This window comes from Bipolaris victoriae (genome assembly GCF_000527765.1).
Source record: "Bipolaris victoriae FI3 unplaced genomic scaffold scaffold_7, whole genome shotgun sequence".
In the NCBI taxonomy this organism is placed as follows: Eukaryota; Fungi; Ascomycota; class Dothideomycetes; order Pleosporales; family Pleosporaceae; genus Bipolaris; species Bipolaris victoriae.
The window spans coordinates 366,015-389,865 of NW_014575385.1; the positions used below are offsets into that span (position 1 = coordinate 366,015).

General features: G+C 52.5%; 11 protein-coding genes across 11 annotated transcripts; 7 read left to right on the forward strand and 4 right to left on the reverse strand.

Annotated features, from left to right (window-relative positions):
- Positions 1-1,291: 1,291 nt before the first annotated feature.
- COCVIDRAFT_12286 (hypothetical protein) lies at positions 1,292-2,600 on the reverse strand (the record flags this gene model as incomplete). The annotated part of the gene is made up of 3 exons (XM_014705587.1): positions 1,292-1,941; positions 1,994-2,359; positions 2,408-2,600. The coding sequence occupies 3 exons, from the start codon at positions 2,598-2,600 to the stop codon at positions 1,292-1,294; spliced, it is 1,209 nt and encodes a 402-aa protein (XP_014561073.1).
- Positions 2,601-3,489: 889 nt separating this feature from the next.
- Positions 3,490-4,684, reverse strand: COCVIDRAFT_87475 (hypothetical protein; the record flags this gene model as incomplete). Its single annotated transcript, XM_014705724.1, has 5 exons — positions 3,490-3,602; positions 3,653-4,278; positions 4,332-4,410; positions 4,513-4,570; positions 4,619-4,684. 5 exons carry the CDS (start codon positions 4,682-4,684, stop codon positions 3,490-3,492), a joined length of 942 nt encoding a protein of 313 aa, XP_014561210.1.
- Positions 4,685-5,259: 575 nt separating this feature from the next.
- Positions 5,260-6,322, forward strand: COCVIDRAFT_87388 (hypothetical protein; the record flags this gene model as incomplete). The annotated part of the gene is made up of 3 exons (XM_014705725.1): positions 5,260-5,424; positions 5,476-5,780; positions 5,845-6,322. The coding sequence occupies 3 exons, from the start codon at positions 5,260-5,262 to the stop codon at positions 6,320-6,322; spliced, it is 948 nt and encodes a 315-aa protein (XP_014561211.1).
- Positions 6,323-7,244: 922 nt separating this feature from the next.
- On the forward strand, positions 7,245-8,327 carry COCVIDRAFT_87400 (hypothetical protein; the record flags this gene model as incomplete). The annotated part of the gene is made up of 3 exons (XM_014705726.1): positions 7,245-7,483; positions 7,537-7,836; positions 7,886-8,327. 3 exons carry the CDS (start codon positions 7,245-7,247, stop codon positions 8,325-8,327), a joined length of 981 nt encoding a protein of 326 aa, XP_014561212.1.
- Positions 8,328-8,714: 387 nt separating this feature from the next.
- COCVIDRAFT_12290 (hypothetical protein) lies at positions 8,715-9,775 on the forward strand (the record flags this gene model as incomplete). The annotated part of the gene is made up of 2 exons (XM_014705588.1): positions 8,715-8,779; positions 8,842-9,775. 2 exons carry the CDS (start codon positions 8,715-8,717, stop codon positions 9,773-9,775), a joined length of 999 nt encoding a protein of 332 aa, XP_014561074.1.
- A 1,049-nt stretch (positions 9,776-10,824) lies between these two features.
- On the forward strand, positions 10,825-12,200 carry COCVIDRAFT_87462 (hypothetical protein; the record flags this gene model as incomplete). Its single annotated transcript, XM_014705727.1, has 3 exons — positions 10,825-11,051; positions 11,125-11,648; positions 11,746-12,200. The coding sequence occupies 3 exons, from the start codon at positions 10,825-10,827 to the stop codon at positions 12,198-12,200; spliced, it is 1,206 nt and encodes a 401-aa protein (XP_014561213.1).
- A 1,394-nt stretch (positions 12,201-13,594) lies between these two features.
- Positions 13,595-14,557, forward strand: COCVIDRAFT_33921 (hypothetical protein; the record flags this gene model as incomplete). The annotated part of the gene is made up of 2 exons (XM_014705728.1): positions 13,595-13,763; positions 13,818-14,557. 2 exons carry the CDS (start codon positions 13,595-13,597, stop codon positions 14,555-14,557), a joined length of 909 nt encoding a protein of 302 aa, XP_014561214.1.
- An 845-nt stretch (positions 14,558-15,402) lies between these two features.
- COCVIDRAFT_33922 (hypothetical protein) lies at positions 15,403-17,371 on the forward strand (the record flags this gene model as incomplete). The annotated part of the gene is made up of 4 exons (XM_014705729.1): positions 15,403-15,421; positions 15,497-15,646; positions 15,759-16,676; positions 16,731-17,371. The coding sequence occupies 4 exons, from the start codon at positions 15,403-15,405 to the stop codon at positions 17,369-17,371; spliced, it is 1,728 nt and encodes a 575-aa protein (XP_014561215.1).
- Positions 17,372-17,753: 382 nt separating this feature from the next.
- Positions 17,754-18,677, reverse strand: COCVIDRAFT_87208 (hypothetical protein; the record flags this gene model as incomplete). The annotated part of the gene is made up of 2 exons (XM_014705730.1): positions 17,754-18,409; positions 18,464-18,677. The coding sequence occupies 2 exons, from the start codon at positions 18,675-18,677 to the stop codon at positions 17,754-17,756; spliced, it is 870 nt and encodes a 289-aa protein (XP_014561216.1).
- A 418-nt stretch (positions 18,678-19,095) lies between these two features.
- COCVIDRAFT_33924 (hypothetical protein) lies at positions 19,096-20,370 on the forward strand (the record flags this gene model as incomplete). The annotated part of the gene is made up of 2 exons (XM_014705731.1): positions 19,096-19,236; positions 19,285-20,370. The coding sequence occupies 2 exons, from the start codon at positions 19,096-19,098 to the stop codon at positions 20,368-20,370; spliced, it is 1,227 nt and encodes a 408-aa protein (XP_014561217.1).
- A 188-nt stretch (positions 20,371-20,558) lies between these two features.
- COCVIDRAFT_87376 (hypothetical protein) lies at positions 20,559-23,480 on the reverse strand (the record flags this gene model as incomplete). The annotated part of the gene is made up of 4 exons (XM_014705732.1): positions 20,559-20,794; positions 20,841-22,566; positions 22,616-23,340; positions 23,414-23,480. 4 exons carry the CDS (start codon positions 23,478-23,480, stop codon positions 20,559-20,561), a joined length of 2,754 nt encoding a protein of 917 aa, XP_014561218.1.
- Positions 23,481-23,851: the final 371 nt, after the last annotated feature.

Below are 23,851 nucleotides of genomic sequence, written 5' to 3' on the forward strand. Positions count from 1 at the left end.
CCAAATTCGATACATCACGAGAGTCTCAGCACACCTGGCCAGAAGAGGGGGAGGCAATGAAGAAAGGACCGAGTGATAGATACTGAAGTATATAAAAGGCAAGAAGTGTCTGTCTTGTAAACGATATCGACATCGACCATCTTCACCACCACCACTGGACAACCATCTCTTCAAAACTCAATCTCACCACTCTTCACCACCAAAATGAAATTCTCCCTCTTCCTCAGCGCCATCGCCTTCACCAGCGCCGCCTACGTATGCCCTCCTTCCATCCCTTCCATCCCTTCCCTCCCTCCACGCCAAAAAGAAAAAGAAAAACTAACCATCCCCCAGGGAGCCATCTGCCAATGCGGCGGTCCAGGCACATCCGCAACATCCAGCTACTACACTTCGGAACGCGGGCGCCTCTCCGGAAGTACCTGCACCGTGGCTGGCGACGTGGGCTCAGTGCTAGTTAGCTGGGCCAACTGCTGCAAGGGACAAGGGCTCGGGTGATGGATCGAATTGTAGTTCAGTAAGCAAGACGAGAAAGCAATATCAAGTTTTAATTCCGTAGTTTTTGGAAAGCAAAAAATAAAATAAAAAAATGAATATGGATGCTGTATACGAACTTTGGACGAAGATTTGATTTATTAGTATTGCATGTACTTCGTCAAGGGGCCTCCCTTGAATTGGGTTTCTTTGTTTCCCCTACTATTTCCGCTGTGGATATTTGTGGCCTTTTTTATTTATTTGGCTACGTACTACCCCACTTCTACTATCTGGTACCTTGTAAGGGCCTGTATAGTAATGGTACACCAGTGACAGCGGTGAATACAACTACATTACCAGTACCATGCTCGTAAACCACCCCCCAAAAAAAGAGACCCACAATAAACGGGAGAGCTAAAACAATATTTGCCGGCGGGTGCCTTGCGTGCCTGCAGGACATGCATATTCTCTCCACTGGGGCCGCTATTGGGCGGCGGATAAATTGCAAGGCCGGCCGGCCAGCCATCATCATTCCCCCATTTGCTTACTTTGCTTACATGCTCTCTCTTTTTCAGACGCCGATGGGGGTTAAGCTAAAAAGAGGACAGCTGTTCGCGCGGTAAAACAAAAGTCGTGGTCTAGAACAAATGGGGGACTAGTCACGGGGGGGGGGGGGGAGGGAATGACGGATTTTGGTGGATTCGATACATAGAAGTCTATATACGTCCAAATGCCAAATGGCCTGATATATACCGCCGGGTAGTCTTGGTATGCCCAACTCCAGAACGCCCAGTCATGCTTGTCTAGAAGTGTATCCAACTCATTTCCTTCGCCTCGCACCGTCGGTTGTGTTGTTGTGCTCATGATCATGGCTGTGATCATGTTCATGCGCGTGGTCGTGCTTTGCCTCTGATTCTGAGCCTGGCGATGCAGTGGTGTCGCCTGGTATGAACTCATCCAAGAAATCTGGCTCCTTTGCTGTATTGCTCACGAATCGGACGCGAACCTTTTTCACTCCCCGTACTTGAGCGCCCACCTGTTCTCTGACCTTGTCCTCGACACTACGTGTCTGCTCGACTGTCCATGCGCCAGCTACGCCGAGTTCAATATCCATGAGGTAGTTCTGACCCGCTTTGACACCTTGGATTGCCCGTACGTTTACTGGCTCGGCTGTGGTTGTGATGCCCTCGAGAGCTTTGGTTGCTGCCTTTCGGACATTGTCCTTCATTTCCTGATCTACACCCACATCGGCCAGTTCCAACAGTGCTTGCTTAGTGTTGCCCCAGCCTGCTTGAACAACCATGAGAGAGATGACCAGTCCACCGACGGGGTCAAGCCATTGTGCGTTGTTGAAAACATTTGAGCCGGCAATCAGGAGAAGGGCGACAAAAGCTGTGAGAGAGTCGACGCGGTGGTGGTAAGCATTGGAAGCGAGGACGGTGGATTTGCGCTCTTCAGCGATTTTGAGTGCTGTAGAAAATGTTAGCGCATTGCCCCAGGTGGTGTCGCGTGCGTTGCTTACTCGCTCGGTATAACCATTCTTTGATCACAATTGAGCCAGCAGCGAGCCAGATGGCATTGATGTTTGGACCCATGCCCTCAATGCCATGATGGTGATGGTGGTGATGTGGTAGCAGACCCCAGTGTTCCGCAACTTCGGCAGCGCCGGGGAAGAATTGCTGACAGAGGGCGATGAGGGCGGTCCAGCCCATGAAGAAGCCTCCACCGAGCAGAATGCCGCTGACGCCTAGCGACCCCAAGCTCTCGACCTTTCCGTACCCACTTGGGAAGCGACTCGTGGGCGGCTTGAGGGACCAGCCGACGGTTGCGAGCGTCATGATGTCGCTCACGAGGTCTGTAAGGCTGTGGATGGCGTCGGCCACAAGTGCTGGGCAATGTTAGTACGGGCAATGTAGACTGCATGTGTACCCCTTACCCTGACTGTTGAAGACGTATCCGCCAAAGCCCTTGCTTATGGCCATGCCCAGGTTGACATAGAGGCCAACTCTGGTGATGCGCACGCCAGCATCGTTCTTGTTCTTAGACAACAGAAAGGTGTTATCATGGTGATGGTGGTGATGCAGGTGCGAGTGGCCAGCATGTGAATGCGAGTGCGTCGAGGCTGTCATGGTGGGAAAGGAGAGGCCGAGTGTACGGTGTCGGGCAGAGGACGGTGGGAGCAAAGGGAATAGGAGGCCCTGTGCGGCTGGCGTCGTCGTGTGGGTGCAGTGGACACGCGCCTTTGGCCGGGACAGCGGCGGCGACGAGTAAGCGTAAGGTGAAAGGGCGTGTGGTCGCAATGAGGCGTGTGTCGAGTACTTGAGGTGAGCACTATACATGGCCTGGGGCGAGGGCCTGACAGCGCGTCCATGGCTAAAGACACGCATGCCGTATCCATCTCTGCTGACGGTACGCAGTAACATGGGCCGTGGTGGCAGCGGAGGCGCCTCGTGCTTGTGCGGGAGTGCCAAATGCAATGCGGCTGCTCTCTCCAAGCCGATTTTGCGCCTCTACTGCGGTTGCGGTTGGCTGCCGGTCCCGGTCTTGTTCCTGGTCCATCACCACAACGCCTTGTGCGTCAATTGCCGCAATTGTGGGGCGACCCATGCCATCTCGACATGTTCTACTCTACATACCACGGCTATGTACTACACGTGTTGAGCAAGACGGTCACTGCCAGTAAGTACCAACCCCGCTCGCTGAACCGCATTCCCACAACGGCCAATCCAATTGACATACCTATACATGGCATTGCTACTACATGGACCAATACCAACCCGTCGTCGTTCCTGCAGGGACATGGGCCCGAGTAGTTTTCGCGGTGCAAACGTGCCACCAAAGACACGTATTGGCATTTGTACATACACACGCTGTATGTACCTACATACTACGTACACGCGCATCCCAGTGCATGCGCATGTACCTAGTGCTACCTGTCCGCTATTCGAAACACCTCTCCCGCGGTTCCATCACCCCGCCAGCTTGCCCGCCGTCGTCTTCAAAAGCTCCGACTGCGCATCATAGCCTTGGCTTTGCGCCATCTGCTCCGGCTGCGTCCGTGCACCGGGCCAGGATCCAGTTCACCACGTCGTCCAGGAACGCTTCTTTATCAGGACTAGGCTCCTCATGTACTGGCAATGTCAGTGTGCCGTCTGCCTTTGGGTTCCGAGGGTATACGTACGGCGATGGTAATGCCCGGGATATGACTTGAACTCCTTGTCCTTGACTTGCAAGGCATCGAATAGTCGCTTCGACGCCGCGTGGCTAGTGATGCCGTCCTTGTCCCCATGCCCAATCCAAATTCTCGTCACGCCACCTTCTCCAGCATTGTCGGGAATGACAATCTTTCCGCTGGATAGAGCATTGGTTCGATCGAGCAGCCCTGCGAGGCCCTCGAGAGTGCCTGTGTCGTGGCAAAGCGGGTCCTCCTCAAATCGCTTGCAGACCGCTGGGTCGCGTGAGATGAGCTTCGACTCCAGCTTGTTGACCATCTGGCGTTTGCCCGCAACTTTCCCCGCCAGTCTGCCGAAGAAAACAGTAACGGCAGACGGCTTAGATTTGGGGTCAAAGTCAACAAAGGGTGACTCGAGGAGGTAGCCACGAATGTGCTTGCGGACCTCGTCAGGGCCATGGGCCGCATAGCACAGCGTCTGGCCTCCGCCCATGGAATGGCCCATCATAAAAAGGGGCGCTGGGCTGGGAGTGTTAATTACTGTCTTCATGAAGGAAGTAATATCGTCGAGGACCTGCTCAGTTGGACCCGTGTCGCCTCGCTCAGACGGCTTCGACACTGATCGGCCCCATCCTCTGCACTGGCTTTAAAGACGTACTCAAAAAGAATAGTGTGGACGCGTACGCACCTCTGGTCAAAGGTATAGACCTCGATGCCTTTGGCAGCGAGTCCGGGAAAAAAGTCTGCATAAGTGTTCACTTTGCTGCCTGTCAGACGTCGGTCTTGTAGCAATAGGCCCGTATAGCCTCACCGTGCTACTCATCATCTGTCAATACTGCCGTGGATGCTATCTCAAGGATGACCATTACAACGTACATCTGAAAAGCCATGGATAAAAACAAGTCTTGCCTTGGGGGGCCCGTCGGTCTGTTCAATAGATTAATGCCGATCACTATGGTGCAGGCTCCACTGTACCCTGAAGGTCTTGGTGAACAACTTCTTGCCATCGGCGAGGGTATGCGTGCCCTCTTCGACAGACATGGCGGCTGTATGCGGGTGGAGTCGGGACAAACAGGCAAGGGAGAAAGGCCAATGTATAGGAGGTGTAGTTGGGATCTGCGTGGAAAGGGACTATTGGGGGCGCTGGGCGATGGCTAGCAATTGGAGCTGTGCTGCGTTGTTGTCATGGCCCCGAAAGTCAGCCGCTGCGCCCGGATGCGTCATAGCTCCGGGTGCCATCATGTCTGGCGCCCGTCAGCCACTCGGCCGCAAAGGATGACCTACTCCTACTATACGCACCCAAAAGCCGCCCAACAAGCCGAATTGCTAGCCATGGGTTGGTATAGCCCAGCATATACGGCTATAATTAGTGGCCGGCAAAGCTGCCGACTTGTACCCAAGGGGTGAAGTCGGCTAGACTCAACGGCTGCCGTCCAAGCTCCTGCCCGATGGATCATCCTGCATACGCATTGGACCCCTCTTGCTGGTGTCCCCACCTACATTTTCCTCGTGCTAAGATACTTCTTCTTCCTGTTATGAACAGGCTCGCCCGCCGACTCCCGTCTCATCACCTTACCTCGCGACTTCTCACTCCACTGAGAAGCATGCTGGGCAGCATGCCACAGACACGCTCCGCCAAAGCGATCCTCAGCCATCAAGACCGCACCGCCAACGAACCCCGGGAGAAGGAGTTGCACACTGCCACGCTGACCAAGGTGACGCCCGTCAACGACCGTATCAAGCGCTTCGTATTCGAAATCAAGGACAAGAACGGCTTCAACGTATGACGGAATCCATCTCGCCCGCAACACATGCGCTGATGGACAAGTCAGTTCCTCCCTGGCCAATGGCTTGATGTCTTTGTGCCTGATGTAGAAAAGGCAGGTGGCTTCTCCATTACCTCTTCGCCTTCCGAGGCCCTGCCACGAGCGGACCCTGAGCACAAACCATACTTTGAGTTGGCGGTGCAGAAGAGCCCAGACAACCCTCCAGCAGCATGGTTGTGGAAGCCAGCCGAGGAAATCATTGGGGGCGAGGTCAAGGTGCGGGTGGGCGGAAGCTTTGTATGGCCACCGCCGTGCCTTGACATGAAGAAGATCAAGCGCGCCATCTTCATTGCCGGCGGAGTGGGCATCAAGTAAGTCGCAACTACCCCACACGGATCAGCTGCGCGTCTTCGGAGACTAATTCGTATGCACAAGCCCAATGATGTCAATGATGACCTATATAAACCAGAACTATCCCAACCTCGAAGTGCGCTTCCTATATTCGACAAAGGTGCCATCGCGCGAAACAGATCCCAGTGAAGTGCTATTCCTCCAGGACGTGCTCGATCTCTTCCGCATACCCCGATTCAAGGTGACCAAAGATCGACTTGAACTCTTCTTCACGGGCACATGGGATGGGTCTGAAATGGGCACCAATGAAGGGGACCTGATACACCCGCTAATGTCTCTGACGCTGCCGCAAATTGACTCTGCCACGGAAGTGCCCGTGTGCGCATGGACGCACCGCATCGACGACATAGCTCTGTCGAGCGCAGTAGGCAACCGGAAGGAGGCGCAATCGACCGTCTTCTATGTGTGTGGACCGCCTGCCATGGCGGACGAGATGGTGGAGTTTATCAAAGGACAGGAGAATGTGGATCCGCAGAGGGTGTTGTGCGAGAAATGGTGGTGATGGAGTGGGATTAGAATGGATCAAAGCAATGATAGTGATAGGGCGGCATGTGGGAATTGTGGGGAAGGCGATCGGGACTTGGGGAGTTTGCATGCGCAGTGGTTCCCATCGCGGCAAGCGCTATTGTATGTACGATGCTCACACCATTAACTGTATTTTACGCGCCCACAAAGGCCGCAAAATCGTCATGGCTCGTGATGGACGGGTAGGGTGCTCCACCTTGCAAAGCTTATTGCGCAACCCTGATTGCGCATTTTGCTCTGGGCTCGACGGAGAGGCTGGGGTGGCCGTGTGCGCGCATGGTGTAGTACACAGATAAGTATATGCCTTGTGGCGGCACAGCAAGCGATCGCTTATGTCAAGTAGTGTATGCAGTGCAACCCCGCGGTCAAGTGCTCGAGTTCATCCGTCCTGTTATCGCTTGGGGTGAGATTGCCAGAGCCCAAAACGTCGCTATTAACCCACATTGTGTGGTTGTGAGGGCAGGGATTAGCGCAAGGGACACGCCCTCTAGCTCCCGCTGACGCTGCCGTCCTGCACGCCTGATTCGCCATCACACTTTACGAGCTGTGTGATCGCGCAGCATGCGTGTGCCACTCAGCGCCTGCCATGGCTCTTTCGCCCCTCAGCTCACTACCGCCATCGGCTAGAATGGGGCCTTGGACGCCTGTTAAGAACATTCCTCGCCCCGGACACCTGGGAGCTGATGCTGATGGCTTGACTGTGCGCTCGCGACTCGACCATCGCCGTCCACCAAGTACCACCACCAGAGACGAGCCCTAGCAGTCTCTCGTCCCCAGCACCCGGTTGCGACGCCATTGCACCACCATACCCGTCTGCGCATTCGAGCTTTATCCTCCCCCACACCCGTCGTCATCCGTCCCCAGGGCCCTGCTTGGTTCGCCAACCCCACCCCGCCGCCATGGGCTTTTTTATATCGCGAACATGGCGACTGCCATCAATCATCTGGTTCCTCATGGTCTTCGAGCTGCCCTTTACCGTCGCCAACCTTGCGCTCTTCGGCATTGCCTCACCCAACCTATATCGCACCATCCTGTGGAAAGAGGGCGGACAGAGAGGTTTCAATTCGGACCCCAGCACCGTTCTCTACTCGTATGCCAACTACCGGCCCGTAGAGACACCTCTCGTATGGAGCAGCTTGTGAGTGCTCGGACCCATCTTTACATCGCCAGCGTCGTCTAACAACATTCCAGCAACACACAATATCATCTTGTCATTGGCGTTGTGTGTACCTTTTTCTGGCTTGTCAAGGTGACCCTATGGCTCCTCAAAGTTCTATACCCGATCCTGTCGCTTCCCCTCCACATCGCCCTCGCCTGTCTATGGGCATACGGAATCCATGTTCAAACTGCTCCTGACACCATTGATCCACAACGCGTGAACAACGGACCACCGTGGTACATTACAAAGAACTGCGATATTGTCGAAGACAAGAACATCAGAAGCTACTGCATGCAAGCAAAGAGCAGTTTTGCTGTTAGTATCATTATGCTGTACGTATCCTTACACTTGTAAACAGATGGCAAATCTAACGCAAATCAGAGCAATTTATTGTGTGTTTATCATCCTGTCTGTCTGGTCTCTAATCCCCACCGCTGCTCAAAAAGAAGCACATGCCGTTAGGAAGGCGGAAAAGAAGGCCGAGAAGGAGAAGTGGGAATCTTCACCCTACGACAACGAAATGACAGCCGAAGAACAATGGCAACACATGTGGGAACTGCAGCAATTACCCCGTACTCCCGGCACAATTGGCGGCATGAAGTCACCCATGACGCCACGCACTCAAGCCTTTAACAACCTGGGTGGTGAAGAGGCTGGACATGGTGGTTTTTATCCGCCTACAGGGCAGCATGGATGGTACGGCCCACCACAGCACGGTGGTGTGCCGGTGGAGACCGTCAGTCCAGTAATGGAACATGATGAGTATCCATACGCCCATGACAATAGGGGAAAGTCCATGGGATGGGGTGGTAACGCGTACTGAGTAACGAGTACCTTTGTCAAAGTATTTTCTTGTGTTATATTTTGGGACACGGCGTTTGAGCGTGTGCACTTTTGAGATACCACCGGGGGCTTCGTCTTCACTCATTACTGGAATATGAGGGGCACAGAGGTAAAGGATTTAAAAAGAGAATCCGAGATTGTTCTCAGAATGTTTAATTGAATGATTATATCATTGTCTTTGCAGAACACTGTGTCGTCGCCATACGTTTGGTGTGACAAAGAACATGTGACACCGCGCGAACGCATATGTACATGCGATTGCGCTACACCTGATGCAGTGCTACTGCACTTGTGCTCCACATATCAAACATCGCATTTCCTCCGGACATAGTGCCATCAACCTACCACCTCACTAACATTGTCTTTCATGTCTGCCAGCCAAGGGAACCATATCGTCTGTGTGGGTGCTGTCTACATAGATACTATCTTGACGTAAGTATCAGCTTCTTGGTTTGGCGTGTTTGTAGTAGCAGTCGGCTGAAACAAGAGTGCAGTGTCCCGCACTTTCCAATTGAAGATGAGAAGTTGCGCGCTAAAAGCATCACGCGAAGAAGAGGTGGGAACACGGCAAATAGTTTGGAGGTGCTGTCACAACTGCTAGAGCACGACAAAGCACCTGCAAATCCGCCAATTTCGACAAACTTGCATCTGATAGCAGTACTTCCGAGCGAGCAATCTGCAGCCTCCCAATTCATCTTGGAATCTCTTCCAGGCGTGAATATATCTGAGTGTAGTTTATTCCGAACAGACCACCAGGAAGCCGCCTCCAGCTACATCATCCAAAGTGAAGCAAAGCGCTCGAGAACTATTGTCAGTATCAACGAGCTTCAAGAGATGCAGGCCTCTGAATTCTGTCAAAAAGTTCAGGAATTTGCCAAAATGAATGCGGGGCAGGTTTGGGAAAAAGCTTGGTTTCATTTCGAGGGCCGAATTCCAGAGGTTACACATTCCTGTGTCAAGTTCCTGCGCAGAGACTTCCCCCACTTCAGAATAAGCGTGGAGTGCGAGAAGCCTGAGCGCACAGAAATGGCAGAGGTCGCAAAGCTCGCCGATGTGGTATTCTATTCGAAGCTTTGGGCAGAAAAGAACGGATTCAGAGATGCGAGGAGCTTTCTTGAAGCACAGCGCGCAGACAAGCAGGATGGTGCAATACTTTGCTGCACATGGGGTTCCGGAGGTGCCATGGCAGTCAAAAAAGGAACTGACGAGCCTTGGGCGGATGCTAAGGCATGGCAACCGCAGAAAGATGAGTCCATTGAGGTTGTCGATACGATTGGTGCTGGAGACACTTTTATCGCTGGAATGCTCTTCGCTCTTAACAATCATGATGAATGGGCCTTACAGCGTAAATTGGAATTCGCAAACGAACTTGCTGGCCGCAAGGTCTTACAGGAAGGCTTTGTCAATCTGGGCGTCAAGATGTGGTAGATGGGCAGCCTTTGACGCTTCAGTTCAGCTCAGACAACCTTGCATTGGCTTTCTGGACGCAACTTGGCATGTCCCAAGACTTTCCAATGGCTCCTTTGAGCGGTTCTAAATCTTACAGTGCCATTGGCCACTTCTTTCAACCCAGATCGACATCACAAGCGCGGGACGAGCCTCCCGGCGCAGTTTCCAGCATGTTGGTGCTACATAGCTAGCCTTGGAAGTAGTATTCGACTTTGTGGCGCCTTTACCCCGCATGTTCCTTTTAATAGATCGTTTGTACCGGAAGACAAAGGATGCGCTAGTTTTGGTGTTGCAGGAGCTAGTAATTGCAGCTGTGGGGATTAATCGCTGGTAGTGATTCAGCGAGACGACACCCCCAAAGTTTCGTACACGGCGGAAATGAGCGCATTAGGGGGAATAGTTGGTACGGGCTGAAACGCTATCAGAATTCTGGTAACATGAGCTGAACCTGCGGAGTTGTTTAGGCTCAGGTTAGCGAGTTGAGACTGAGAGCCAATGAGTATGTTGGTGGGGACTGGGTCAAGCTGACGAGCATTAGGCGGCGTCTGCTAAGGACTTGGAGGCACTGTACGTCGGACCTTAGTACCAGTCTGGGACTTTCTAGTATCATATGATGAAATCAGTGTTGGTATCTACGTTTTGGGTAGTCAAGATCATTACTGTGCAACACATGGGACAAACTACTCGCCGACACATACTGGTTTCGCTATTAGTGCGGCTCCCCGCATCCGCAACAGCACCTCGCGTCTACACTTAAACAAGATCACCATTCGCTCCTAGATTAGTGAGTACACGTCAAAAAGCAACCGAACTTAGTATAAAAATTGAGACATTGCGAATGTAAAGTTGGATTTTTTTAATATACAGAATGGGAAGACTCTACGTCGTACCTATACTGATCTTTTTATTAGCCATCCAAACCTGCGGAGCAACGACTACTTATCCCCAATACGAACAAGAGGTTCTTTTATTGCTTTACTGTTTGGATGTTCCTGTTGGCTAAGAACTTCCAGAACAACCCATTGGCAATGTATCCTTTCGGTCAACCATACCCAGATGCTTCCAATGATACACAGTCTTGGCAAAATGAACTTTGGGTGAAGATTCAGCGTGATGCTCATGAGGATGAGATTGACTTGACTGTTCTTCCATTTGCCAAGGAAGCTATTGCCAGTATTGCAGAACTGGCTGTGAAGCAAATCGACACTAAGCAGTTTGGGTTTCAAGGAGCGAAAAGGATTGATGTGCATACACAGTGAGTTGTGTCCTCTTCTAAAACCGGTAAATGATCTGGAGAAGATGAACTAAAATGGGAAATATGTCTTTAGTCCCATACCAGACTGGTTCCGAGAACTGGAGTTGAATGCAGCAGGCCGTGCGACACCCTCTTGGACTGTGCAAGACCACCTGAAGTTTATGGATCAATATCAGATAGTGCACTCGGTTCTTTGCGTCTCCACACCCCAGGCAAATGCATTCTTGACTGAGACAGATGAAGAATCGAGGAAGAAGAAGACGCTCGCGCTGGCTAGACTACTGAACTGTTTCACTGCGGAACTGTGCAGGATATACCCTGAGCGATTCAGTTGGATGGCCATCATGCCACTACCATATGTCCAAGAGTCAATCACAGAGTTGAAAAGAATGTTCTCAATGAAAGGACAAGAGCCCATCGGCGTCGGCGTACTTACTAACCACGAGGGCCTGTACCCCGGCGATGCAACCTTCAACCCGCTATGGGCCTTTTTACAGAAAAGAGCAGATGAAGAAGGAAGGAGAGAAGTCATCTTCGTCCACCCCACCGAACCCATCATCAAACTCGACGACGGACGCTTGATAAACTCTCGACCCTGTAAGCCATCCCTTCCTTCCTCTCCACCCCCACAACGAAAAAAAAATCAGACAAACAAGCCAGTACTAAACTAACAAAAACCGTCAACACCAAATAGCACCCCTCCGCTCCGGCCTCGGCGAATTCTACTTCGAAACCGCCCGCGCAATCTCCAGCCTCACCGCCGCCTCCACCATCCTCACCCACCCGCACCTCCACTGGCGCATCTCCCACGGCGCAGGCGCCTTCCCAGACATATCCTCCCGCTTCCTCCTCGGCTTCCCCGCCATCGCCTCCGCCTCCCGCCAAATCTACAAGACTCGCTTTTGGTACGACAGTGCTGGGCCCGTGTGGCCGAGTCAGATTAAAGGGTTGACGGAGGGCATGCAGGTGCCCGTGAGTCAGATGGTGTTTGGTACGGATTATCCGTATGGTATCGGGTTTTGGGATGTTGGGGAGAATATCGGGGGGTTGGCGAGGGTGGAGTGGTTGGGGGAGGGGGAGAGGGAGGGTGTGTTTTGGGGGAATGCGAGGGAGTTGTGGGAGGGGAGGATTTGGGAGGGTGGGGTGTGAGAGGGGGGATGGGGAAGATGGGTGTTGAATCAGGATGTTGAGTTCGGATCATGACCTGATTGTTTGTATCTGTTCGGCATACAGAGTATCAGATTATTTTTCTTGGAAAAGAATGGCTGGCCACATCCCAAACTGCCGGAATTGGGTATCAAATAAAGAGGTTGGATCATGTGTATGTATCGATTTGATGTCCGGGACTTTGCTAGGATGGCTGCCAGAGTTATTCTCCTAAACCTTGCTCAAAGCACGTGACTCTGATTTTCGTCCTAATTGTATTCAGATACCGACAATTTCCAAAAGTATAGTGCCTAGTTGAACAATTCCGTGATAGTATCTTTTAAGTCACTTAACGTTGGAAGCTTCGGTTAGCTGCGGTTGGGTTACTAGCGTGCGGAAGCGGCTATCGTCAAGTTCTCTTCATGACCCCACTGTGACATCCGCCACACTCACAACCAACACCACTACGCCTTGGTATACCAAGTCGACACCGCAGTGCTTCTCATCATGTGAGGGAATCTTGTAAATCAATAACAAAACCCACAAATGCGTAAAGCCGAGAAAGCAGGGCGAAGCGCCTAATAAGTCCTAATGCAGGGAGTGCTGGATATTCGACCACGCCGAAGCGTGGAGACAACTATAGGTATAAACAATTTCCACATACTCGATAGTATTATGCACCCCACGACATCGGAGCCTAGCTAATATATCCACGCAGGAACAGGGTGCATGTCGCAAGATTTTTTTTTCTGGGAGGCGTCGGGCGCGATGGGCCGAAACCTGCGCGACGAACCGGGGTATCGATTCGAACATCGCCAAGGCAAGACATGAAAGAGAAAGTCAAGACGAAACAAGAGCTTATCAGTCGTCATGATCCGATGGAATCTGTACTCGATCCGATCTGCCAACCGAGACCAATTGCCATGATCTCAACTTGTCGTATTGTTCGGCAAACGTCGATGGGATGACGTTGATGACAAAAGCCCACAACATCGGTTGATTTCCAACCAACGCACACCCTACCAACTGCCTGAGCATAGACATCTCCGACCCTGATTCCTAATACTGCCCCCAGATGATTGGCGAGGCTGCCTTGCATAAGGCTGGTACGAAGAGTTTTGCTCCACCACTGCTAGCGCGAATTGCGTGATCGCACGTCTTCACCCCCAGCTGTGGCATTTTGCGGAGATGGTTACAAAGCGGTTTCCGATGGCGGAGCTGAATATAATCCTCCAGCCCTGCTTGTCTTCCTTCCTCCAACATCCAGAACGCGACGCTTGGTAACAGGATTTTCTTTTGGGAAGCCTTTGTTAGATACCAATTCATAAAGACTATCCACTTCTGGCTTTTCTGCACGTGCCTCTATCGTTAGAATCCCGCCACACGTCGTCTTCGAAATGTCGTCACCAGTCTTCAGCAATGTCGAAACGTACAAGCCCGCCACATTCCGTGAGGAGTCTGGTTATGCTTCAGCCGAGTCGAGCCAGGACGGTCTGCAAGAGATCTTCTTCACTAGACCTCATTTGAAGTTTATCAATGCCCAGCTGGCTAAGCTCGAGCCTCAGGGTGAGTGACGGTCTTTCATCTCGTCCAAAGTTCGTCCGGCTAACATTGGACTAGACATCCTCCGATGGTGCATTACATCTCTACCTGGGCTTTTCCAGACTACTGCTTTTGGTCTCACTGGCTTAGTCACTGTGGACATGCTCTCAAAGCTCGACGGACCCCTGAAGCACAACATTGATCTGATTTTCTTGGACACTCTTTACCACTTCGATGAGACATACGCTTTGGTTGACCGTGTCCGAAGACGATATGGAACCCCGGTCCATGTTTACAAGCCTGCTGGTTGCGACAACGTCAACGACTTTACCGCCAAGCACGGAGATAAACTGTGGGAGACCAACGATGAGCTCTATGACTATGTCGCCAAGGTCGAGCCTGCGGAGCGTGCCTACTCTGAGCTTCAAGTCAAGGCTGTCTTGACAGGTCGTCGCCGCAGCCAGGGTGGAAAGCGTGGCGACCTGGACATTGTCGAGGTTGACGAGGCTGGACTTATCAAGATCAACCCCTTGGCCAACTGGACGTTTGCTCAAGTCAAGGAATACGTCGATGCAAACGACGTGCCTTACAACGAGCTCCTCAACAAGGGTTACAAGAGCGTTGGTGACTGGCACTCAACACAACCCGTTGCTGCTGGAGAGGATGAGCGATCAGGAAGGTGGAAGGGCAAGAACAAGTCCGAGTGTGGTATCCACAACCCCAAGTCACGGTATGCTCAGTTTCTTCAAGAGCAGGAGATGAAGCGACAGAACGAGGATCTTGCCAACAAGCTGCAACAAGTCTCGTTGGCAGTCTAATGTTCCGGTCGAGAGCGTTCGTATTTTCGTTTGTTGTACAAATCTGCATTAGCATGGGCGTTTGGGTTTTCTGGGTTTAGCATACCTAGCATAGTATGGTTTAGCTGGGGTAGTCTGGAGCACCCCGATTTTACGGCATCCAGATCCGATTGCATGCAATTGGAGCCGAGATATGACCGGTGTAGGAGCCGACAGAGCTCTTTTACGAATCAGACGAGTTTATATTTATGATTACTACCATGCTACTGTTTGACTATGACACAAGTAAGGAAGTGGCTTGAAAAAAGAGCGTGGGGGGAATACGGATGCTGCATATCAGTGGACCCTGTAACCCTCCGCCCCAGGTGCGCGCGGCCTGTCATTCTCGTAGAGCGACATGCCCGAAGTTGAGACCGAAGCTACGCGGGCCCTCTTTGGCTCCGCTCTCACGTCACTCTCATTACTTTACGCAGTGGGAACAGTCAGTGTGATAGGCTCATACATCGCGCGAAATTGCGCAATCGGTTCCAAAATCTGCCGACCCATACAAAACACCCGCTTTGAAGCCTAGTCTCTGCAGCAGAGAATTTCCAAGAGAGGCCAAGGTCAACAAACGGGGAGCGAAGAGCCTGAAGTAGCCGTGGTTTGTAGAATAAAAAGCTCATGGTGCCCCCCGTCGCCGCTGTTTCTGCTCGTCAGTCGCGCAAATCGTTCTTTTGAGTGACCCCCAAGAGTCCCAAGATAATCAATAACCCTTTGGTTCGACATAGTCAGGAACGACTCCAGATCTTGTCGCATTTAACTATCCTGCCAAATTTCTGCTTCAGGATTATTCCTTTTCCCCCCTTCACACATCTCCTGTGGAAATGGCAAACACACCCCATGGTTAGTCGCTGCGCAAATTTCCTGCTGGACCAAAAAAAAGTTGCAATAGATGCTGACCGGGCGCGTTCACTACAGGCGGCGTCCTCAAGGACTTGATTGCGCGCGATGCGCCTAGGCGCAAGGAGCTTTTCGACGAGGCTGAGAAGCTTCCCGCGGTTGTTCTGACCGAGAGGCAACTTTGCGACTTGGAACTCATCCTGAACGGAGGTTTTTCTCCATTGGAGGGTAAGTCGTCATTGTTTCGCGGGGCAACATGCGAGGGGCAATGTTGCATTGCCCCTCGTGTTTGCCCTGTTTGCACCACCAGCACGGAACGGTACCTGACAGCACTATGCAGGTTTCATGAACCAGAAGGACTACGATGGCGTCGTGGCCAACAACCGTCTCGCTGACGGCAACCTCTTCTCCATTCCCATCTGCCTCGATGTTTCAAAGGAGACCATCGATGAGGTCGGCCTCAAGCAGGGCGCCCGCATTGCCCTCCGCGATTTCCGCGACGACCGCAACCTCGCCATCCTCACGGTTGACGATGTATACCAGCCAGACAAGGAGAAGGAGGCCAGGGAGGTTTTCGACAAGGACAACGACGTAGCCCACCCCGCCATCAAGTACCTCTACGAGACAGTCAAGGAGTACTATGTTGGTGGTAAGGTCGAGGCCATCGACCGCCTGGAGCACTACGACTATGTCGGTCTCCGCTACACACCTGCAGAGCTGCGTCTGCACTTTGACAAGCTTGGATGGTCCAAGGTTGTTGCTTTCCAGACGAGGAATCCCATGCACCGCGCTCACCGTGAGCTGACTGTCCGCGCTGCTCGTGCCCGCCAGGCCAATGTCCTCATTCACCCTGTCGTTGGTCTGACCAAGCCTGGTGACATTGACCACTTCACCCGTGTCCGTGTCTACCAGGCGCTCATGCCCCGCTACCCCAACGGCATGGCTGTGCTTGCTCTTCTGCCCCTTGCTATGCGTATGGCTGGTCCCCGTGAGGCTATCTGGCACGCCATCATCCGCAAGAACCACGGTGCTACTCACTTCATTGTTGGTCGTGACCACGCTGGCCCTGGCAAGAACTCCAAGGGTGTTGACTTCTACGGCCCATACGATGCCCAGGACGCTGTTGAGAAGTACAGGGACGAGCTCGGTATCGAGGTTGTTCCTTTCCTCCAGATGACCTACCTCCCTGACTCGGATGAGTACAAGCCCAAGAACGAGGTTGAGCAGGGTATCAAGACTCTTGACATCTCTGGAACTGGTACGTCCTTATGACTTTTGTGTATGGAACGCAAATGACTGACTGAACATACAGAACTCCGCAAGCGTCTCCGAACCGGTCAAGAGATTCCCGAGTGGTTCTCCTACCCAGAGGTTGTCCGTGTGCTCCGCGAGTCTCACCCTCCCCGTAGCCAACAGGGTTTCACCGTCTTCTTGACAGGCTACCAAAACTCCGGCAAGGACGCCATTGCCCGCGCCCTCAACGTAACTCTCAACCAACAAGGTGGCCGCTCCGTCTCCCTCCTCCTCGGTGAAACCATCCGCAGCGAGCTCTCCAGCGAACTCGGATTCAGCCGATCCGACCGCGACAAGAACATTGCTCGCATCGCTTTCGTAGCTTCCGAGCTCACCAAGGCCGGCGCCGCTGCCATCGTCGCCCCCATTGCTCCCTTTGAGGCTTCAAGACAGGCGGCCCGCCAGACAGTCGAGAAGTACGGCTCTTTCTACCTCATCCATGTTGCCACTCCTCTCGAGCACGCCGAGAAGAACGACAAGCGCGGTATCTATGCCAAGGCGCGCGCTGGTGAAATCAAGGGCTTCACTGGTGTCGACGACCCGTACGAGGTCCCCTCCAAGCCCGACCTTACTGTCGATCTCTCAGTCAGCAACGTCAGGACAGCAGTCCACCAGATTGTCCTGTTGTTGGAGAGCGAAGGTCTCTTGACTCAGTTGTAAAGAAAAGGGACTGAGAGAAGAAAAAAAAAGTAAAAGCGGCGACCCTTCCTTTTTTTCTGTTTTTTTTGGCAACTTTGGAAATATATGAGCGATGATGGGTCCATTTTTTAACGACTCTTTTAACGAACCTTTTTTGTTTTACGAGCTTTGAGACTCCCCCTTTTTTTTTGAGAAGGGGGGTCATGGATGCGTAGATTAGACGCATGCAAGATGGATGATATAAACTAGACTTGAGGTTTAGAAGTATTGATCAATATTGGATTGGTTTTGATGGCAAAAGATGATTGTGTCTTGAACACGCTTGCTTGAATGTGTTTCTCCCCAAGGCTATTCGTCTCTTTTATCTAAAATATAGGTACAGTGATATACATGAATTTCACCTTCACACAGCACGAGCCATCTTCTCCTTCGCCTCCTTCTCCCTCTTCCGCGCCTCCCTCTCCGCCCTACGCATAGCCCTCAAATCCGGCGGCTTCTCAATCCCGAGCCTTGTCCTCAACTCATCAATATCCGTCTCAAGCTCCTCCTCCCAATAAACATTAATCACATCGCCACTCAACGCGCCATTCCTCGCCGCCCACGGCCCATACACATCCCAGAAGCGGCGCCACTCTGCTTTCTTCAGCGTAAACGCACTAAACACTGCGAGCCCCGTCATCGGCAGCCCCGTATTCGCGAATTCAAACGCTTTAAGTGCTACTTCGCCCTCGCGGAAGACAGGGAGACCTACAAGCGCGTGGTAGAAATCGTGGCACTCGCGGTACCGCTGCATGACGTACGCGCATTCCTCGTCGTCAATGTATTGCACCGGCGCCCGTGTATCAGGTGAGACGCCCTCACGGTCCAGCCACGCGGCATACGCATACCCCAGTGTATTCTGCGGTAGCTTTCTTAGCCGCGGTATATCGAGCGATGTGGAAGTTAGGCGTGGTCGATCGCGTAGGATGCGGCGGCCGGTGGGGTGTAGGAGCATGCGATCGCGGAGTTTGTAGATGAAGTAGGGTTGGGCGGTTACTTCGCCGAAGGAGGCGATGAGATCTGAGGATTGTTTGTAAGTAGTTGAGATGAGACGTGTGAATTAGGAATAAGTACCTCCTCGTCGTGGATCGAGAAAACTCCCGATTCCGGAGCCGAGGACAAGACTGAGGCGCTCGAGGCGTGTCAATGGGATGTGGCCCTTGTAGTTTGGTGGAGGGCGGTTGAGGACGGAGAAGGTGCGGAGAGATTGGACATGTTGGGATGGGGCTTGGGGAATTGATCGCGCGGTCAGCTTCGGTAGCTGCTTTATTCGTACATGTCGAGCCATTGGGACGTCGCCAATATGTTGGCAATGGCTATTGTCTTTGGAGCTTTGAATGTAGCAGAGGTATGACATGATGTAGGGTCTTATCGATAGGGTGCGCCACAGGCACCAGCCACATCAATCACGCTATTTATGACTTCTTTGCGACTCATCGGTGCTTGAAAACACTTCTACAACAAACATTTCCTTTTCGCCTGGAGTGGCTTAAAATAGCATTCATCAATTACTAGAGCATTCGTTCGAGTAATCTCTCTTCAATTTAGCTCGTCAACCTCAGAGAGATAAGGCGCCGTAACTTTTTTCCAAGGCAAATAAAGAAAGTACTTCAGTGACTGAAGTAACTGGGGATATTGATACCAGACCCATTCTTTCCGGGAAAACCGGTGTCAAAATCAACAAAACAATATATCTTCAGACAATCATGGCGGCAGCTCTCGATCCCGGCACCAATCACACCGATTTCATCTCATGGGCAAAGACCAACGGTGTTGAAATCAATGGCATTGCTCCAGCCCGCTTCGTCGGCCGAGGAATGGGCATCGTAGCCGCTCAAGACATCAAAGTCAGTCCTCTTTTTGAAATCAAGCCAAAGTGATGCTAAATCATCAAGAAAGGAGACAAGCTAGTCCACGTCTCCAACAAATCTCTAGTCCATGTCGCCCTCCCCAGCATCCACAGTCTCAAACTCCCAGACACCATCACCGTGCACGGCAAACTCGCCCTAGCCCTCGCTCTTTGGTACACCGGCCGCAAAGATCACGACTACACCCTCTGGCACAACGTATGGCCCACATCCTCAGATTTCAAGTCCACGATGCCACTCTACTACCCCCTTCCTTTACAATCCCTTCTGCCGCCCGCAGCCCGCACCCTCCTAACCAAACAGCTCCAAAACCTCGAGAGAGACTGGACTAGCATCGCACCGCACAATCCAGGTATTACGAAGGAAACCTACACCTACACCTGGCTCATCGTCAACACCAGAACCTTCTACTGGTCCTACCCAGACCTCCCCAACGCCTCCCCGCTCCTCCCCAAACGCCGCGCAAAACTCACCGCAGACGACTGCTACTGCATGTGCCCTTTTACCGACTACTTCAATCACTCCGATTCAGGCTGCGACCCGCAGATGTCACCAAGCGGTTACACAGTAACTGCCGACCGCGCGTACACCGCTGGCGAAGAAGTCTTCGTAACGTACGGCCCGCACACGAGCGATTTCCTACTCACGGAATATGGATTTATTCTCCGAGAGAAGAATCGACATGATGGCGTTCCCCTTGATTCACTGCTACTGCCACTGCTGGATGGAGATCAGGTTGCTGCGCTAAAGGAAGATGGATTTTATGCTAATTACACGCTGTTTGGCGAGGAAAAGGAGGAGAGGGTGTGTTATCGGACGCAGGCTGTGCTGAGGCTGCTTGTGCTGGATGCGAAGAGGTATGCGGCGTTTGTTAGTGGGGATGATGATGGGGCGAGGGATCAGGCAAGGTTGAATGAGTATTTGGCGGGTGTGCTGACGAAATACTCGCGCAAGATTGTGGATATTATCGAGGAGGTTGAGGGGCTTGATCTCAGCAAGGACGCGGAACAGGCTGAAGAAGGGGTTGTCGAGGGCCAAAGAGAGACGCTTGTAAAGAGGTGGAAGCAGATACGAGATATTGTCAACAGCGGGATTCGATTTCTCGAAACATAGCGCTCATTCACACTTCACGCAAACAATCAAGAGTTAAATCACAGCACACGACCTTCCAGGAAATATGTTTGAAAGAGTCATCTGTTTCATAATCATCTGTTATGCAAACCAAAAACGTCTACTAAATAGCCCCAATTGACCTTTTACGCTTTCAATACGCGAAACTAAAACACTCACAGAGCAATAGCTCACGCTACACTACCCACAACCAGAGCTGCAACGCCCTCCTCCTCACTTCTTACATCAATCTTCATCGTCACACCAGTCTTTGCACTAAACGCCATTCGTACCATGGCTGCAACCTTACCACCTGTGATGGTCTTGCCGTACAGCTTGAGCGTATGTGTTGATGTTGAGAGGGCGACGTCGGTGCCTTCCAATGGCTGGAGGGACAGCGTCTTGGTGAGTTGTTCGGTAGCATCTGCTCTTTGTTAGTAAAGTGACATATTGAGAATTCACAAAAAACATACCTGCTATGCTCTTCATGTTGCCAAGCTGCAGAGTCTCGGTTGCTGTGTCATTGTTCGACTGCTCCCATACATTGTCGAAGCTGCCAGCATACGCAGGTACAACGTAATCAGCGCCAGTGAGGTAAAGATCTTCGACCGAGTATTCGTCTGGGTAGCCATCGCCCTCTTCTGGCTCGTTTGTGCTTGGGTCGATCTCCTTGCTTGTGAACTTGAGTACGTTGGTGAAGCTTGCCGCAATGAATTGCGACTCGGTCTCGAGGCGCTTGAACGACACGTAAACAGTACCTGGCTCGTTTGTGGAAAGCTTTGGTGCCGGGATGACAAACTCCTCCTCTAGTTGAACATCGCCGTCGTCTTCGGGGGTAACAACCATCTCGACATCCAACAAGACTGTGTCTTCGAGGGTGTTCTTGATGTCGTACTGGATGACAACATGGTCCTTGAAGATGTGCTTGATGGCCGTAACGACGTATTCGGTCTCTGATTCGGTGAGCTCGACAACATCGCTTGACTTGAGCACGCCTCCATGAGCCGCAAGTTCGGGAATCTTCTGCAGCTCGGCAGCGTACTTTTGCGCATTGTTGGCAGCGTTCGCGGCAGCGTCTGCTCCCGCTTTTGAAGGTTGCTTCGCAGCGCTGGGTGCCTTGAGTGTTGGGGTAGCGCCTTCGGTCTTCTTGGTAAGATCTGCGGCATCTGCTTGCTCGCGCGAGACAGTGGGGATCTTGGTGATGTCGAATGCAGTCTCAAAGGTGTCGCGGGAATCTGAGCTAACGTACATGGCCAGCTGGTGCTCGAGAACTGGCAGTGAGAACATGGAATCGTTGCGAATAAAGCTGATGGCCATGTCGTCATCCTCCTGGTCCATCAACCGGAGGTTCAATGCAGCACGATCTCGGACCTCGTCATCAACATCGTCAAGGCAGCGAGTGAGCAGAACGTGGACCGACTTCTTGATCTCAGGGTCCTTCTGACCAACACCAAACTTGGCGAGAGCAGAAGTTGCAGCAGCTCTGACAATAGCATTCTCCAAAACAACACGGTTGTAGATATAGCGGATGTACTTGGTAGGGTGAGGTGTCGAGGGGCCTTCGCGTCCGAGAACAAACAGAATCCGCACGGCAAGCTTGGTGAACTCGCAGTCCTCGATGAACTCGCAGAGAGTCGCAAGCGCATCCTCCTTGGCTTCTGGAACGAATCGAATAAGGTCCATGATTGCCTCTACAACTGCTCTCTTGAACTCGTAACCGCCTTCGTCACGCAGGATGCCGCTAAGGAAAGCAAGGAATCCAGACTGCTTGGACTTGAACTTCAAAGCCAAAGTTCGGACAGCCTCGACAATGGTCACCTTGAACTCGTCTGTAATCTCAGCCATGAAGCCTGTGATTTGCTTCATCAGCCTATCTACCGACGATTCGTTGCCCGTCTTGAGGAGCGTTGTGATGGCAAAAGTCGCGATGCTACGGTTCGAGTTGGTGATGAGCGACTCAATATCTTGGTTGCACGACCGGACGGCGTCAGGCTTGAAGGAAGCCATTTGTGACAGAATGCGGAGAGCAGCAAACTTGGTAACCGCGCGTGGCGATGTGAGGAAGAGCTGGAGAACGTGAACGGCCTGGACGAGCTCGGCGTCGGTAACATCGCGCATGTCGCAAATGGCCTTTGCAGCTTCGAAGTTGACCATCTCGGACTTGTGTCGCAGCCAGCCGTCGAGGAGCTGCATCATGGGCTAATGATATGGTCAGCAGGCTCATTGTATTACATGGAGAGTGTCGCACCTTTCGGAGATTTGGGTCCTCATCAGCCAGCTTAGCTGCCAGTCTTACAAGTAGGACGGTAGCAGCAGGGCTCTTGACAACACCAGCAGCCGAGTACTGCTGCACCATCTTGACCAGGCTCATCCTGTCGCCAGAGCGCATCTGGTATAGCAGGCCAATGGCGTGGTACTGTGTCATGTAGTTTGTGCTGGCCTGGAGAGCGGTATGCGAGCTTCCTCCAAATCCACCCAAGAAGCCACCGCCCGATTTGCTTCCAGAGGCAGCCTCTGCGGCCTCAGACTGCCACCTCCTGACTACATCCTTTGCGACCGGGAGAAGGTGATATGAGGAGACGAGAGCAGCCGAGGCTACGGAAGGGTTTTTGTCGACAATGCACGTCTTGACCAGACGCTCAATGGCCTGGACAGTGGAAGCGTCAATGACACGGCAGAGGGCGCGGATGGCATTTGGGCGGTAGACGACGTCGCTGCCGACGGAGGTATCCTTCATAATCGACGAGGTAACCATGATGACATCGTCGGCGGAGCCAGCGAGCTCCTTGATGACGAGGTAGACCATCTGGCGGAGCGAGGCATCTTTGTTCTGGAACAGCTTGGAGATGCCAAAGAAGAGGGTTGTGGCTTCTTGCCGGCCCCAGCTCTCTCCGGTGAAGAGCAGAAGGGCCAGCTTGGTCAGGATTACTCTACATTTCCTGGGCGAGATGGGGCTCTGGTTGAATACTCGTGCTGGAGTGCAACGTCAGCCTGTACTGCGCAACACTTCGCCAATGCTTGTGCATGCGATTGCAGACGGCCCTACCTTCTTGGAACACAGATGTCTTGTCGATTTGCGCCACGCCGCCCGCATCCTCGTGCTTCTTGTCCATGGTGGTTGTGTGCAGCACCGCGTGCTAGCTTTCGTGGGCGTAGATGTATAAGCCTGTCCCGCTCTTCCTCCGCCTTTAACGTGGCCTCTGCGACGGGGGGAGATGTATTATGTGGCCGAGCGTCGCCCAGCAATTGACGTGGTGGAAAGGAGGGGCGAGTGCAGGGTGATTATGGCGGCGTGGGCGTATAGTCGGGTAGTCGTGGTGAATTGGCGACGTTGTATGTAAAGATGGGCTTGACCGGGCGGGAGTGCAGGTGCAGGGATGTGGCCGCTGTGTGGGCTGCTGTTGCATGCCTCGAGCTGCTTGGCACCCGGACTCTGCAACTGCATGCGGTCCGGGTATTCAAGGCTCTGACTACGATAACTTTT